At 46.3% G+C, this 12,112-nt stretch overlaps 8 protein-coding genes across 8 annotated transcripts; 6 read left to right on the forward strand and 2 right to left on the reverse strand.

Moving 5' to 3' along the window:
- Positions 1-99: 99 nt before the first annotated feature.
- SJAG_01808 (transcription factor TFIID complex subunit Taf7) lies at positions 100-2,091 on the reverse strand. The gene is made up of 4 exons (XM_002173010.2): positions 1,494-2,091; positions 1,168-1,445; positions 746-1,112; positions 100-689 (listed from the first exon to the last, which is right to left on the reverse strand). The coding sequence occupies exons 1-4, from the start codon at positions 1,825-1,827 to the stop codon at positions 481-483; spliced, it is 1,188 nt and encodes a 395-aa protein (XP_002173046.1). The 5' UTR covers positions 1,828-2,091; the 3' UTR covers positions 100-480.
- Positions 2,092-2,167: 76 nt separating this feature from the next.
- SJAG_01809 (AP-1 adaptor complex gamma subunit Apl4) lies at positions 2,168-5,092 on the forward strand. The gene has a single exon (XM_002173011.2). The coding sequence runs from the start codon at positions 2,363-2,365 to the stop codon at positions 4,871-4,873; it is 2,511 nt and encodes an 836-aa protein (XP_002173047.1). The 5' UTR covers positions 2,168-2,362; the 3' UTR covers positions 4,874-5,092.
- On the reverse strand, positions 5,020-5,642 carry SJAG_01810 (complexed with Cdc5 protein Cwf18). Its single transcript, XM_002173012.2, has one exon. The coding sequence runs from the start codon at positions 5,522-5,524 to the stop codon at positions 5,066-5,068; it is 459 nt and encodes a 152-aa protein (XP_002173048.1). The 5' UTR covers positions 5,525-5,642; the 3' UTR covers positions 5,020-5,065.
- Positions 5,643-5,785: 143 nt separating this feature from the next.
- Positions 5,786-6,885, forward strand: SJAG_01811 (ribosome biogenesis protein NSA2). The gene is made up of 3 exons (XM_002173013.2): positions 5,786-5,919; positions 5,981-6,100; positions 6,142-6,885. The coding sequence occupies exons 1-3, from the start codon at positions 5,849-5,851 to the stop codon at positions 6,731-6,733; spliced, it is 783 nt and encodes a 260-aa protein (XP_002173049.1). The 5' UTR covers positions 5,786-5,848; the 3' UTR covers positions 6,734-6,885.
- A 196-nt stretch (positions 6,886-7,081) lies between these two features.
- On the forward strand, positions 7,082-7,821 carry SJAG_01812 (hypothetical protein; the record flags this gene model as incomplete). Its single annotated transcript, XM_002173014.1, has 3 exons — positions 7,082-7,144; positions 7,202-7,280; positions 7,343-7,821. The coding sequence occupies 3 exons, from the start codon at positions 7,082-7,084 to the stop codon at positions 7,819-7,821; spliced, it is 621 nt and encodes a 206-aa protein (XP_002173050.1).
- A 251-nt stretch (positions 7,822-8,072) lies between these two features.
- Positions 8,073-10,317, forward strand: SJAG_01813 (puf family RNA-binding protein). Its single transcript, XM_002173015.2, has one exon. It carries the CDS (start codon positions 8,104-8,106, stop codon positions 10,030-10,032), a length of 1,929 nt encoding a protein of 642 aa, XP_002173051.1. The 5' UTR covers positions 8,073-8,103; the 3' UTR covers positions 10,033-10,317.
- Positions 10,251-11,359, forward strand: SJAG_01814 (phosphoribosylglycinamide formyltransferase). The gene has a single exon (XM_002173016.2). It carries the CDS (start codon positions 10,551-10,553, stop codon positions 11,181-11,183), a length of 633 nt encoding a protein of 210 aa, XP_002173052.1. The 5' UTR covers positions 10,251-10,550; the 3' UTR covers positions 11,184-11,359.
- A 277-nt stretch (positions 11,360-11,636) lies between these two features.
- SJAG_01815 (hypothetical protein) lies at positions 11,637-12,097 on the forward strand. Its single transcript, XM_002173017.2, has one exon. It carries the CDS (start codon positions 11,737-11,739, stop codon positions 11,983-11,985), a length of 249 nt encoding a protein of 82 aa, XP_002173053.1. The 5' UTR covers positions 11,637-11,736; the 3' UTR covers positions 11,986-12,097.
- The last annotated feature ends 15 nt before the right edge of the window (positions 12,098-12,112 follow it).

Genomic DNA, 12,112 nt, shown 5'->3' on the forward strand with positions numbered 1-12,112 from the left:
AAAAAAGTACGGGTCGGACATTTTCGATTTCATAAGAACTAAATTAGTGAGAGAATGTTATCTAATTGGCACTCATAAACACTTTAACTCATGCATGGCAGCAATTCCTCCTGTGAATGATTTATATTAGATCAAAAGCAGCGTACTTATAAACAACTATTTTTGTTATTAATTATAGACGACCCAATGTGCACAAATAATATTAAAAAGTCAGTTGTCACGATAGTCTCAAGATTTCTGTGCTTTCGACTAACGCACTGACTTCAACGCAGATCCATTCATACACAAATGCAAGCGGACACTGAAACCAAAAGAAATACTTTTTGTGCTAGTCAACACCTAGGCAGCCCATAGAACTTTTTTAATAAAAATAATTAAGGGAAAATGGAAACAATGAAAGGGAACAGGAAAAAAAGAAACAAAATTGAGATGGAAAGTTGGCATCCGGTGAAAAAGGATTCTCTATACGGCACAACGACTCTATTTGTCCGTGTTGTCTTCTAATTGTGCACGCTTCAACTCCAATTCCGTAACCATTCTGTTGACATCTGCAAGGAAACGATTACGCAGGATAGGATTGGTAGCTTCGTCGGCATCACGTTTACGCTTTTGGATGGAGGATTCAAGCTCAGAGATAAACTCCCTAACCAGACGGTTCTGGCGTTTGTTCTCTCTTGTTTCATCGTCCGCTGAACAAAGTTAGTCACAAAGAAAATACATAAATAATAAAAGCAGCTCATCATACCATCATTATCATCTTCATCCTCCTCCTCTTCATCCTCATCGCTAGCAGACTCGTCGGCGGCTTGGTGCGTCTCCGCAGTGGTTTCACGAGTGGTACTTTGGTTAAGCTCCAACATGCCTTGTTCAATTTGGCCTGCAAGATCATCTTCGTCCATTCCGTCAAACAAGTCGGCTTGTGAAACACTCTCTTCACGCTCCGTAGTTTCACCACGGCGAAATTGGGTATTGTTGAATGACATGTCTTCTGAAAGCGCCATACTGCTCTCACGAGCCAGTTGAGCACTATCGATAAGTTCATGAATAGATGTTTCTGCTTGTTCATCCAAAGCAAGCAGACGATCCACTTCTGCCTCAACAGCTTCGATAGTCTACAAAAAGCTTATTAGCACAAGAACTGAAAGCATCGGCTCATCTCAAACGTACTCTGTTAGAAACACGTTTTCGAAAACGTTTCTGTCGAACCCAGTGCATCGGAGGCGTAACACCATGAGGATAAACATAGTCTTTCAGTTTCAACGGATCCATTGGCACATCATCTTCGTGCTCAATCCGTTTCTCAACAAGCAGCATCTGAGAGATATCGGCTGTCTTGAACACAACTTTTTTGTCATAACTCTTGCTGGACTCAATGATGCATGGCAAATCAACAAGCTTTGCCGCATACATGTGTCCATTAACATGAATCACAGCACGACGATTGTCTGACACAAAGTTGTTAGTAAGAAGAGCAACTGTAACAATAAGCTTACCCTTAAATTTGATCCATATGTCGGCACCACGACCGACTTCCCGATTCTCAATCGCCTTTCGAACATAATCGCAGTCTTCACCAGGAGGCATGCGGAGCATAATTTGTTCTTCGATATAAGGATCCTCTTCCCTGTCTGAAGCTTCTGAATCGTATCCCAGACCTGGCTCACGGGCCCTTTTCAAACGAATCTTCGTAGGACGCGGGTTCGAAGAGTCTCTAGCTGCTCTAATTCGAATTTTAGACACGCCAGAGCCATTAGCTTTTGGTGCTTTGATATGGATTTTTGGTTCTGCAGAGGGAGGAGGTCCAGCCTTGATTTTTAGTTTTACCATTGTAGAAGCCAGAAATACACAGTAACGAGAACACCCTTATTGCAAATGAAAATAATGCAAGTAATTAAGCAAATCCCTAATCCGTTCTTCCCAACAACCAGAGCACCCAGAGGGCAATATTATTACGGAGGAAAGTAATCGGTGAATGGCAAATGCGGCGAAGCCGTAACACAAATGGCCACAGCAATGGATAGTTCGGCCACGCTGTTTTACCCAAGGTGTTGGTTTCAGCCCAACTCGTGTGTTAGTATTGTGGTGGTGAGCGTTTGGTGGTTAGTCTCGTTAAGCTTCCTTGGAGTGTTTCGTGACACACTATACATCACTATCCGCAACTCCAAGTGGGCATTCTCGCCGGCGAACTGATGACTGCAACAGACTCTCATACGCCATCCTCGGTAGTCGGCTCGAAGAAACAACAAATACCATACTCCTTCGGTTTGGAGCATTTTGTGAGGGAAAGGTGGTCACATTTTAAAATCAAGTTACTGAGTTATCAACGTAGTTTGTGGTTTCTCCCCCTCGATTGAGCCTGACAATGTCAAGCTTAAAATCCTTCATTAAAGCGGTACGTGCTGCAAAGACAACAGCAGCGGAGACAAGTGCAATCCGGAAAGAGTCTGCAGCAATTCGTAAAAGTATACGCCAGGACACGAATGATCTGAAAACTCGTCGTCGAAATGTCGCGAAACTCATTTATTTATACCTTCTTGGTGAACCAACGCATTTTGGACAGATAGAGTGTTTGAAACTGGTTGCTAGTCCTCGGTTTAAAGACAAACGCGTGGGTTACCTTGGTGCGATGCTGTTGCTGGATGAAAACCAGGAGGTCCTGACTTTGTTAACGAATTCGTTACAAAACGACCTTAAGTCAACGAGTGAACACGTCGTCGGTCTTGCGTTAGCTACCTTTGGAAGCATTGCTAGTGAAGAGCTTGCACGCGACCTCTCCAATGACATTAATGAACTTATTCTTCGCGACAAAGTATCAATTCGCAAAAAAGCCATTCTTTGCGCCATGAAAGTTTGTCAAAAATTACCTGAGCTGACAGAACTTTACGTTGACCGCGTAATTCAACAGTTTTCTGTGCGCAGCCAAACTGTGCTACTCACATCTCTTTGCTTTGCTATTGATGTGTGTGAACGGGATCCATCGCACATCGAGGTATTCAAGAAACAGTACTCGTACATGCTTTTCCGCCTCAAACTCTTGTCTACGCCTGGTCATGCTGATGAAAACAACATCGGCAACATCGGCAATCCTTTTCTCCAAGTGAAGCTTTTGCGTTTCCTCGCGATCATGGCCAAGGGAGATCAGGCACTTTCCGATGAAATGGCGGAAATCCTAACCCATATTTGCACTGCCACCGACACATCAAGAAACGCCGGAGATGCCGTTCTCTACGAAGCTGTGCGAACGATCCTCGAAATTGAAGCGAGCAGCGGTTTACGGGTGCTGGGTGTCAATATCCTTGGCAAGTTTCTCAGCAACAGAGATAACAACACACGCTACGTCGCTCTCAATCTCCTCAAACGTGTGGTCGGCGTGGAAGAGCAAGCTGTTCAACGTCATCGTACTACTGTTATCGAGTGTCTTTATGATGCTGACATCTCCATTCAAAAGCGCGCCTTAGAATTTGCATCTTATCTTGTCAATGATACCAACGTTCGTTTTATGGTTAAGGAGTTGTTAGCATTTCTTGAGGTGGCACCTGTTGAATTGAAGGCGAAGACGACGGCCGAATTGAGCCAGGCTATTAGCACATTTGCTCCGAACAGAAGATGGCATTTTGACACGCTCTTGCAGGTCTTAAAAACAGCTGGAAACTTCGCTTCGGAAGATATAGTCTACCACTTTTTGCGTCTCATTGCCTCCGCACAAGACTTGCACGAGTATGCTGTATTTAAATTGTTCGCTGCGTTAAACAAAGACATTTCCCAGAATGCTCTGACTATTGCCGCTTTTTGGGTCATCGGAGAGTATGGCAATATGCTTCTCTCACCCAAGCTCCACATTGATGATCCCGACCTCCCATCACACATCACGGCCAAGGGCGTGATTGATTTGTACGAACAAGTTTTGCGGAGTACTGATCCCAAGAACACGACAATTATTCAATTTGGCTTGGTTGCTTTGGCAAAGTTGACCGCTCGTTTCCAAACGAGTACAGAACGTCAACGCATTGTGCGCATCATTTCTTCTTTCTCTGCTCACTTGAATGCTGACATTCAACAACGGGCTATCGAGTTTGAAGTTGCTATACGCGATAGCGGGCTCGACCATGTCGTTTTCGCAAATATGCCTGCCCCTCCTCCGCCCACTTCATACATATCCATGAACAGCGATGAACAACAGAAAAAGCATAACAGAACCAAGTCTGAAGTGCAAAAGACGGCCGATTTGCTCGACTTAATTGGCCTGAATGACACGACAAACAACACACCCGCCACTGTAGACAATGTGATGGTCGGCGATGCCTCACCCTCATTATCCATCAACACGTCTGTTCCTACTCCCTCGACTGATGCGAGAAAGAGCCATGTGAACGATATTCTCAGTCTCTTTGATACCGCATCCCCCTCCATAAACAGTGTTAATACAGGATCCGAGTTTGCCTCTCCAGCTCTTACTCCAAATACCACGTACTCAACTCCTTTCACTACCGCAGCATCGGCGGCAGCAGAACAGACGTACGCAGAATGTCCGGTTTACAATAAGCACGATCTGTCTGTTGTTCTTGTCCCTGCAAAAGACGCCTCTTCCAAGACTGCCAGCATCACTGTTCTTTTCCGTAACCTCAGCAGTACAGTTCAAATCGATCGGGTTCAGTTTGAGGCTGCTGTTCCAAAATCCCAGAAGCTTAGGATCCAACCGTTGAAATCCACAACCATTCCTCCTTCTGGTGAAATTTCTCAGCTTTTGCGTGTACAGGGTCCTGAAGGCGCCCGGGTCCGGTTACGTCTTCGTCTTGGCATTACCCGTCAAGGAATGCCGCCTATTTTAGAGCAATTGGACGTGAGCAATTTGCCGTTGGACCTGCTGAGCTAAAAGTGTACTGTAACACATTTTCATATCTGATACGTAACAGCATTAACAAACACCCAAACACGCCGACATCCCTTCCCCCCCTTCGTTCGGTGTTGACTACTTTCAACCTTAACACTCCTTATGAAGGCGTTCAGTGATATGCAAATAGATATTTGTAACGAATAAAGTAATCTTTCTTCCTTCCGTGCACATTTATACGGCTTGTTCTTGAGAAGCTTGTTTTTTCCGTTCTTCTATGGTCTGCCGAATGTAGTAAGCTTTTGCGTTTTGTGTTGCTGTCTCTAATGCAGTCATCCGTTCTTTCAAGTCGCGTTCCAAGTCCCACGTAGCTTTTTTTGGTCGAAGGGACGTTAAATCAAGCTCTTCTTCCGGAATTGCCTGCTGCTCTTCTAACACTTTTTGGGTTTCTTCTTCAATGTTGGCGGCCACCTTTTCCACCGTTTCCTCTCCTATCGTTGGTGGCTCCACAAATCCCATTTTGGGAGCCTGTGTAACAGGATCGTAATTCCTGAACTTTAACACCGACGAATTTGTTTCGTTTTCGTTATCATTTCCCTCATGGTTTTGCTGTTCCCGTTGAAGTTGATTGATTCGTCTAAGCTCAGCAAGTCTTTGTTTTCTGCTTTCTGAGGCTTCATTAAAAGTAGACATGTTTACAAAATTTCTACAGAGCGACAGGTAGTGTAACCAAGCAGCTCGTTACCGTCCACTTCAATCTGTAAGCCGAGTCAATGGTGGGCCTTCTTGGCGTTTTTGGTGGTAGTGTTTTGGTGGAGGAAAATAACATCTCACACTGAATTCTGTTATGTGATTTAATGCATTTTAATGCAGCGCACCGCACTGCTGCCACGGAACATCCGTGGAGGACCGGGGGCTCCCACTAACTATACGACCGCCCCCGAACGATTTTTACTCTCTCTTAGCCAACTACGTGCACCGGCAGTTGACGTATCTCTTTACTTTACTAAATTCAATATGCCTCAGAACGAGTATATTGAAGAGGCCATTCGCAAACATGGTCGTCGTTTCGACTATGAAGAGAAGAAGTGAGTTTCGGACGATGTTTTTTGTACTCAGTTCCTTCTGTTACTAACAACGCGTGAACAGACGTAAGAAGGCTGCTCGTGAGGTCCATGAGTCAAGTAAATATGCTCAAAAGGTCCGTGGTATCAAGGCCAAGTTGTACCAGGAGAAGAGACGGAAGGAGAAGATTCAAATGAAAAAGACGTATGTGGACAAGACGCGATTCATTCCGCTAACCGTGTCAGTATTAAGGAGCATGACGAGCGTAACACGACTCAACGTGGTTCTGAGCCCGAAGTCCAGGGTGCTGTCCCTACATATTTGTTGGATCGTGAGCAAGAATCTCAGGCAAAGATGCTTTCAAACGCTGTTAAGCAAAAACGTAAAGAAAAAGCCGCTAAATTCTCTGTGCCTCTTCCCCAAGTCCGTGGTGTGTCCGAGGAAGAAATGTTCAAGGTTGTTCGTACAGGCAAGAGCAAGAAGAATGCTTGGAAGCGTATGATCACGAAAGCAACATTTGTCGGTGATGGTTTTACTCGTCGTCCTGTTAAGTACGAACGGTTCATCCGGCCAATGGCTCTTCGTCAAAAGAAGGCCAACGTTACACATCGTGAGCTTGGTGTAACGATGCAGCTTCCTATTATCGGTGTCAAGAAGAATCCCCAGAGTCCCATGTACACTCAACTTGGTGTGTTGACGAAGGGTACCATTATTGAGGTCAACGTTAGTGAGTTGGGTCTTGTCACTGCTGGCGGTAAAGTTGTTTGGGGTAAATACGCCCAAGTAACGAACAACCCTGAGCTTGATGGCTGTGTCAATGCTCTTCTTCTCACTTAAAACGTCCTCATTCTGTCGGCCGTTGTGGCTCGCTCTATGGATACTTGTTTTGTGTTTGTTTATTGTTTTGGATGCACGTGCATATAGGGTTTACAACAGGAATGAAAAGAATGTAATTCAAAAGTGAGTGTGCATAAAAGTTAGTTGTCGGATTTAGAGAATGGTCAGGTAGGTTAGGTGAGTAGTTCTTTTTTAGAGACGGTGGTAATGGCACCCTGTTTGCGACCGCTTTGTTTTGTTTTGTTTCTGTTTTTTTTGTTTACCACGCGTCGCGTTTTTCATTTCGGCGTGTCGCAACTTATTGAATAACGTTTCCTTCTATGCGGATTTAAACTTACCAACTACCAAATGGCTACTGTGACACCAAACGTGTGGGTTGCTGCCAGTGATGGCAAGATTGACGTTGTGCTTGTACGTGAAAGCAGAATAATGCTGTTTTTAATGGAATTGCTGACAGTTTTTGCTTAGAAACACTTGGAAGCTGGCGTTTCTCCCAATGTGCTCGATGAAAACGGATACACTCCTATGCATGCAGCTGCGTCGTATGGTATGAAAACACACGCGTTGCGTATTTATTAATTTCATTCTAACGGGGTTTTTATGGAAAAGGCCACAAGGAGCTGCTGAAACTTTTGGTTGAACGCGGTGGAAATGTGAACGTTTGCGACAACGACGGAGAAACACCATTGTTTGTTTGTGAGACAGTCCCCATGGCACAGATGTTGGTTGAAGAACTGAACGCGGATCCATTGGTGAAGAATGCTGAAGGACTGGTTGCTGCCCAAGTTATTGAATCCAATGGTGAATTTCCCGATGTCGCCAGTTACTTGTACAAGGCCACAGGTATGCAGCCATCGAACCCACAAATGCCAGAAAACACGGAGATGAAGTATGCAAAGTTCATGACTCCAACCGAGATGGAAGGAATCGACGCTCAACCGCTGTTGGACGAGAACGCCAAGCAAGACATTCAACGTATTCTCGAGCTTGGTCAAAGCTCAGAAGAGACGGACGCTCAACTGCGTAAACTGCTTGAAAATGCTCTTTCTGGTCGGTTCGGACGAAACGTTCGTTCACGCGAAGAGTAAAAAAATTTGTAAGCAAGCAGTCAGCTCTCGTCTGTGCCGCATGTATTCGTTTGTTGTCAGTGAGAACGCCCGCAAATGAAAGAGTGACTAAGTCTAGAGCGTCGATCAGTCAATGATTTATATCTCCAGCTACAAAAACTTCATTTCATCTAGAATTGGTAAGGAAAACGTATTTTTTTTGTTGTCATTTCTGGGCCGAGGGGACCACAAAATTTCGTCGGGCCCTGGTGGCCTACTCCCACAACCACCCACAAAACCACTTCTCGTTGACGTACCTCACCCATGGCTGCAGGAAAAAGGAAGGCTACCGCGGCGACCGTCAAGAAACAGCTTCATCCCTCCAAGAAGCGCTCCAAGGACTCTACCGTGAAGTCCGTGGAGAGAGAGGAAAAGGAGGAACAGATGACTGTGGACGAAAACTCTGATGAAGAGGAAGAGGAAGATTCTTCTGCTGTCGAGTCCAGTGAAGAGGATGAAGATGAATTGGACCAAGATTCTGACTCTGGAGATGATGAAGAAGACGAAGAGGAGGAAAACGACGAAGATGAAGATGATGCCGAAGAAGTCGACGACGAATCCAAGCCGAAGACGAATTCCAAGGAAGCTCACGCACTTCAGAAAAAACTCATCAAGGAAAGAAAGGCAGCCAAGCCCTTTTCGGACGTTGTTGACCAATCCAAACGCCTTTGGGATAAAATTCGTAACAAAACGGGTATGAAAGCAGCAGAGCGCCGTCAACTTGTCGAAGAGCTGTTTGGCCTTATTCGTGAAAACGTAAAGGCTCTTGTGTTCAAACATGACATGTCTCGTGTGATTCAGACCTGCGTCAAGTACGGATCCAAGGCACAACGTGAAGCTATCTGTGAAGAACTGAAGGGTTGTCATGTTGAGCTGTGCAAGAGTCCTTATGGCAAATACCTTTCGGTCAAATTCTTCAAGTATGGTACGCCTGCTATGAAGGGAATGGTCTTGGGCGAATTGTACGGAAACGTCAACAAGCTTATTCGCCATCGCGAGGCAGCCTACGTGGTTGAAGATGCGTTCAGAGAGTACACAAACTTGCAACAGCAACACGCTCTCATCTCAGAATTTTACGGTCCTGAGTACCGTGTGTTCAAGGACGCATCACAGGACGTACACATTGACAAGTTGCTGAAGGAGAATCCCGACAAGCGTAACAGTATCATGCAAAACCTGTGGCAGACCATAGAGGGCAGTGTCCAGAAGGGATCCATTGGATTTACCATGGTGCATCGTGCCATGTTGGAGTATATGCAACATGCGTCTGAGAAGGAAGCTGACCAGTTGCTGCAGCTCGTGAAGGAGCAGGTGTATGAGTTTGTTCACACAAAGGATGGTTCTGAAACAGCCATGATGCTTTTTGCCGTTGCTACTGCTAAGGACCGAAAGGTGATGTGGAAGAGCATGCGTCCTTACCTGGTAGAGACGGCCAAGGACTCGTATGGTCACTTGGTAATCGTGGCCGGCCTTGACTGCACAGATGATACAGTGCTTACGGGAAAACTTGTGCAGGCAGAGTTCCAAGGAAAACTTTTCAAGCTGGGCATTGATCGTTACGCGCGCCGTGTTTTGTTGTATCCACTTGTTGGATGGAATGAGCCCCGGTATTTCAGCAAGCTGAACCGTGACTTTTTCGCCTCCTTGGCTCCCTTAAAGGAGAAAACGGCGAAGAAGGATGCTGATGTCCGTCGTGCCGAACTCAGATCGGCGTTTTCGCCTGCCCTTCTTGAGCTCGTTCGCAACACCGCTGGCGAGTTGATGGCCGAGACTCTGGGTTCGCAAGTACTTGTGGAGACTTTGCTTTATGCAGACGGCGACAAGGAAGCTGCTATAGATGCCGTTGTTTCTGCCTTTAGCTCTGATCCTGCCGAGGACACACATTTGATTCACATGGTGCACTGTTCTCGTGCGCTCAAGACACTCGTTCAAAATGGTCACTGGGATGCCAAGGCCCGTCAAGTGCGTCAGTCTGAATCTCAACTTCACATGGCCGAGAAGTTGAAGCCGGTTATGGAGAAACATCTGGAGTCTTGGGCGTGTGGCGATGGTGCGTTTGTCGTACTTGCCGTGTTGGAGGCTCTTTCCGACGACGACAAAGCATCTTTGCTGGCTGCACTGCGCAAACACAAGAAGGCTCTTAAGTCTTCATCAACGTTTAAGGGTACGCAACGTCTATTAGAACTACTGTAGGCGGCCCGCTACTGTACATCTTTTTGTTTTAAGGCACGTGTGTGTGTGTGTGCATCACACACACAAGTGTCACTAGGGTGTGGGATAAAAAATGACGCTTGTATAATGCTGAATTCTGCAAGCCTCGAGGACTGGAAAAATGAAAACGGTGAATGACAGCATGACAAGTTTGTCGTGCTGTTTCTACGACACGAGTGGCACCGAGAGTGGTGCCTCTGAGGGGGAAGTGTGTGGGTTTTGTGGGGTAGGGGCTATTTGTGTGCAGAAGGCGAGTTTGATTTGTTTCGTATTCTCTGTATCGAGCTGTATATGGCCCGTTCACTTAGTATCATTTGGCCCAGTGTGTGGGCATCTGGATTTGGGTTTTTGGTGGTTAGGTATGTGGGATCCATGTGGTGGGACATTTCTTATCCACATAACCCCACTTCTCTTCACCACCAAAACTCGCAGTCCACTGGAAGGAAAACAGCCATCCCTGTTTCTCTCCTCCACAACCCCCACCTCACCAAAAATCTGCCATGGCCGCCTCTTTGCTCGTTCTCATTTCCGGTTCAGGATCCAACCTGCAGGCGATCATTGATGCTACACAATCAGGCATACTCAAGGACAAGGCCGTGGTGAAACACGTCCTTTCGAACCGCAAAAAAGCGTTTGGTTTGGAACGTGCTGCTAAGGCCGGCATCCCCACGTCCGTCCACACGCTGTTGCCCTACAAAAAGGAGCATGGTGATGAAGAGGGAAGACGTCTTTTCGACGAGGAGTTGGGCCGTCAGTTGGTCGAGCATAACCCTTCGTTAATTGTTTGTGCCGGATGGATGCACATTTTGTCGCCTATTGTGCTGAACCAACTCTCCGCTCACAACATTCCCATCATCAATCTTCATCCTGCTCTGCCTAATGCCTTTAACGGAATCCATGCCATTGAGCGTGCTTACGAAGCGAGCCGTCAAGGCAAGATCAACGAGACAGGCTGTATGGTTCACTGGGTGATTGCTGAGGTTGACGGAGGCAAGCCCATTGCCATTCAACGCATTCCCATTACTCAAGACGACACTGTCGATTCTCTTGAGGCCAAGATCCATGCCGAGGAGCACAAGCTGCTTGTTCAGGCCATTCACGACATCGTTACCGGTGCCGTTCCTCGTCCTTAAGGATCGCTGCAGATCTTTTCTGAGTTTGTGGAGATCCACGTTGCAGATCATGTTTAAGCAGTGATCTTCACTACTCTCATTGCAGTCACCACCATTTTTGTTTACCCCCTCTCGTAGATGAATATAGCGAAATTTTGTGAGTGTTCTGGCGTCGCCGTAAGCATTTTAGCGATTGATAGCGATGCTTAACGAGTTAGTGGACCCCGAAGGGACGCGATGATTGGTGGCGTTTGGCCTTACTCAACTGCCGAACTATCATCTACGCCTCTGCCTACTTACACATACAGTCTTGTGTGACCACCACCAGTGGTCTGCACCCTCCACTTCAGTTGCCCCCATTATTTCGCCACATACTAAGTGGGGGACAGCAGCCATCCAAGAGTTAAGAAATATACCCGGCAAGACATCATTTTGACGGCATCAAGAAACGCTTGGTTATATAAAGGACGAGCAGGAATGAATACAAAACATCTGACTATAACGAACTACAACGATTCTGAGGGAGAATATTATCACAATTGCTTGTAGTCGCGTCTTGTAACAACAGCACAAAATGGACCGACAAAACTCACAACATCAACCAAGCTCTCGGAAAGACAACGAGTACGTTCGGCATTTGAACTTGACGGAGTCGTCTGTGGTAGAGGAGGACCCGCAATTGCAAGCGAAAAGCCATGAAAACGAGCAACACGAACGTGTCCTGGACGACTCGTTAATGCAGAACAAGCAAGTGCTTGACGAGGAATTCGCCCGCTTAACACCCGAGACAACCAATGAGAGTCTCAAGTGGAAGAAGGAATGAGCCGGACACTACGTTTACCGCTTGACCAGTCCCCAGTCTGACCCTCGCGGCGTCAGTGCGACGCGAGACTCCTTTTAATGAATGTATTTAATGAATGTGTGTACTTTAAGAAGTGGGATGGTGGGGG

This window comes from Schizosaccharomyces japonicus (assembly GCF_000149845.2).
Source record: "Schizosaccharomyces japonicus yFS275 unplaced genomic scaffold supercont5.3, whole genome shotgun sequence".
NCBI lineage: Eukaryota > Fungi > Ascomycota > Schizosaccharomycetes > Schizosaccharomycetales > Schizosaccharomycetaceae > Schizosaccharomyces > Schizosaccharomyces japonicus.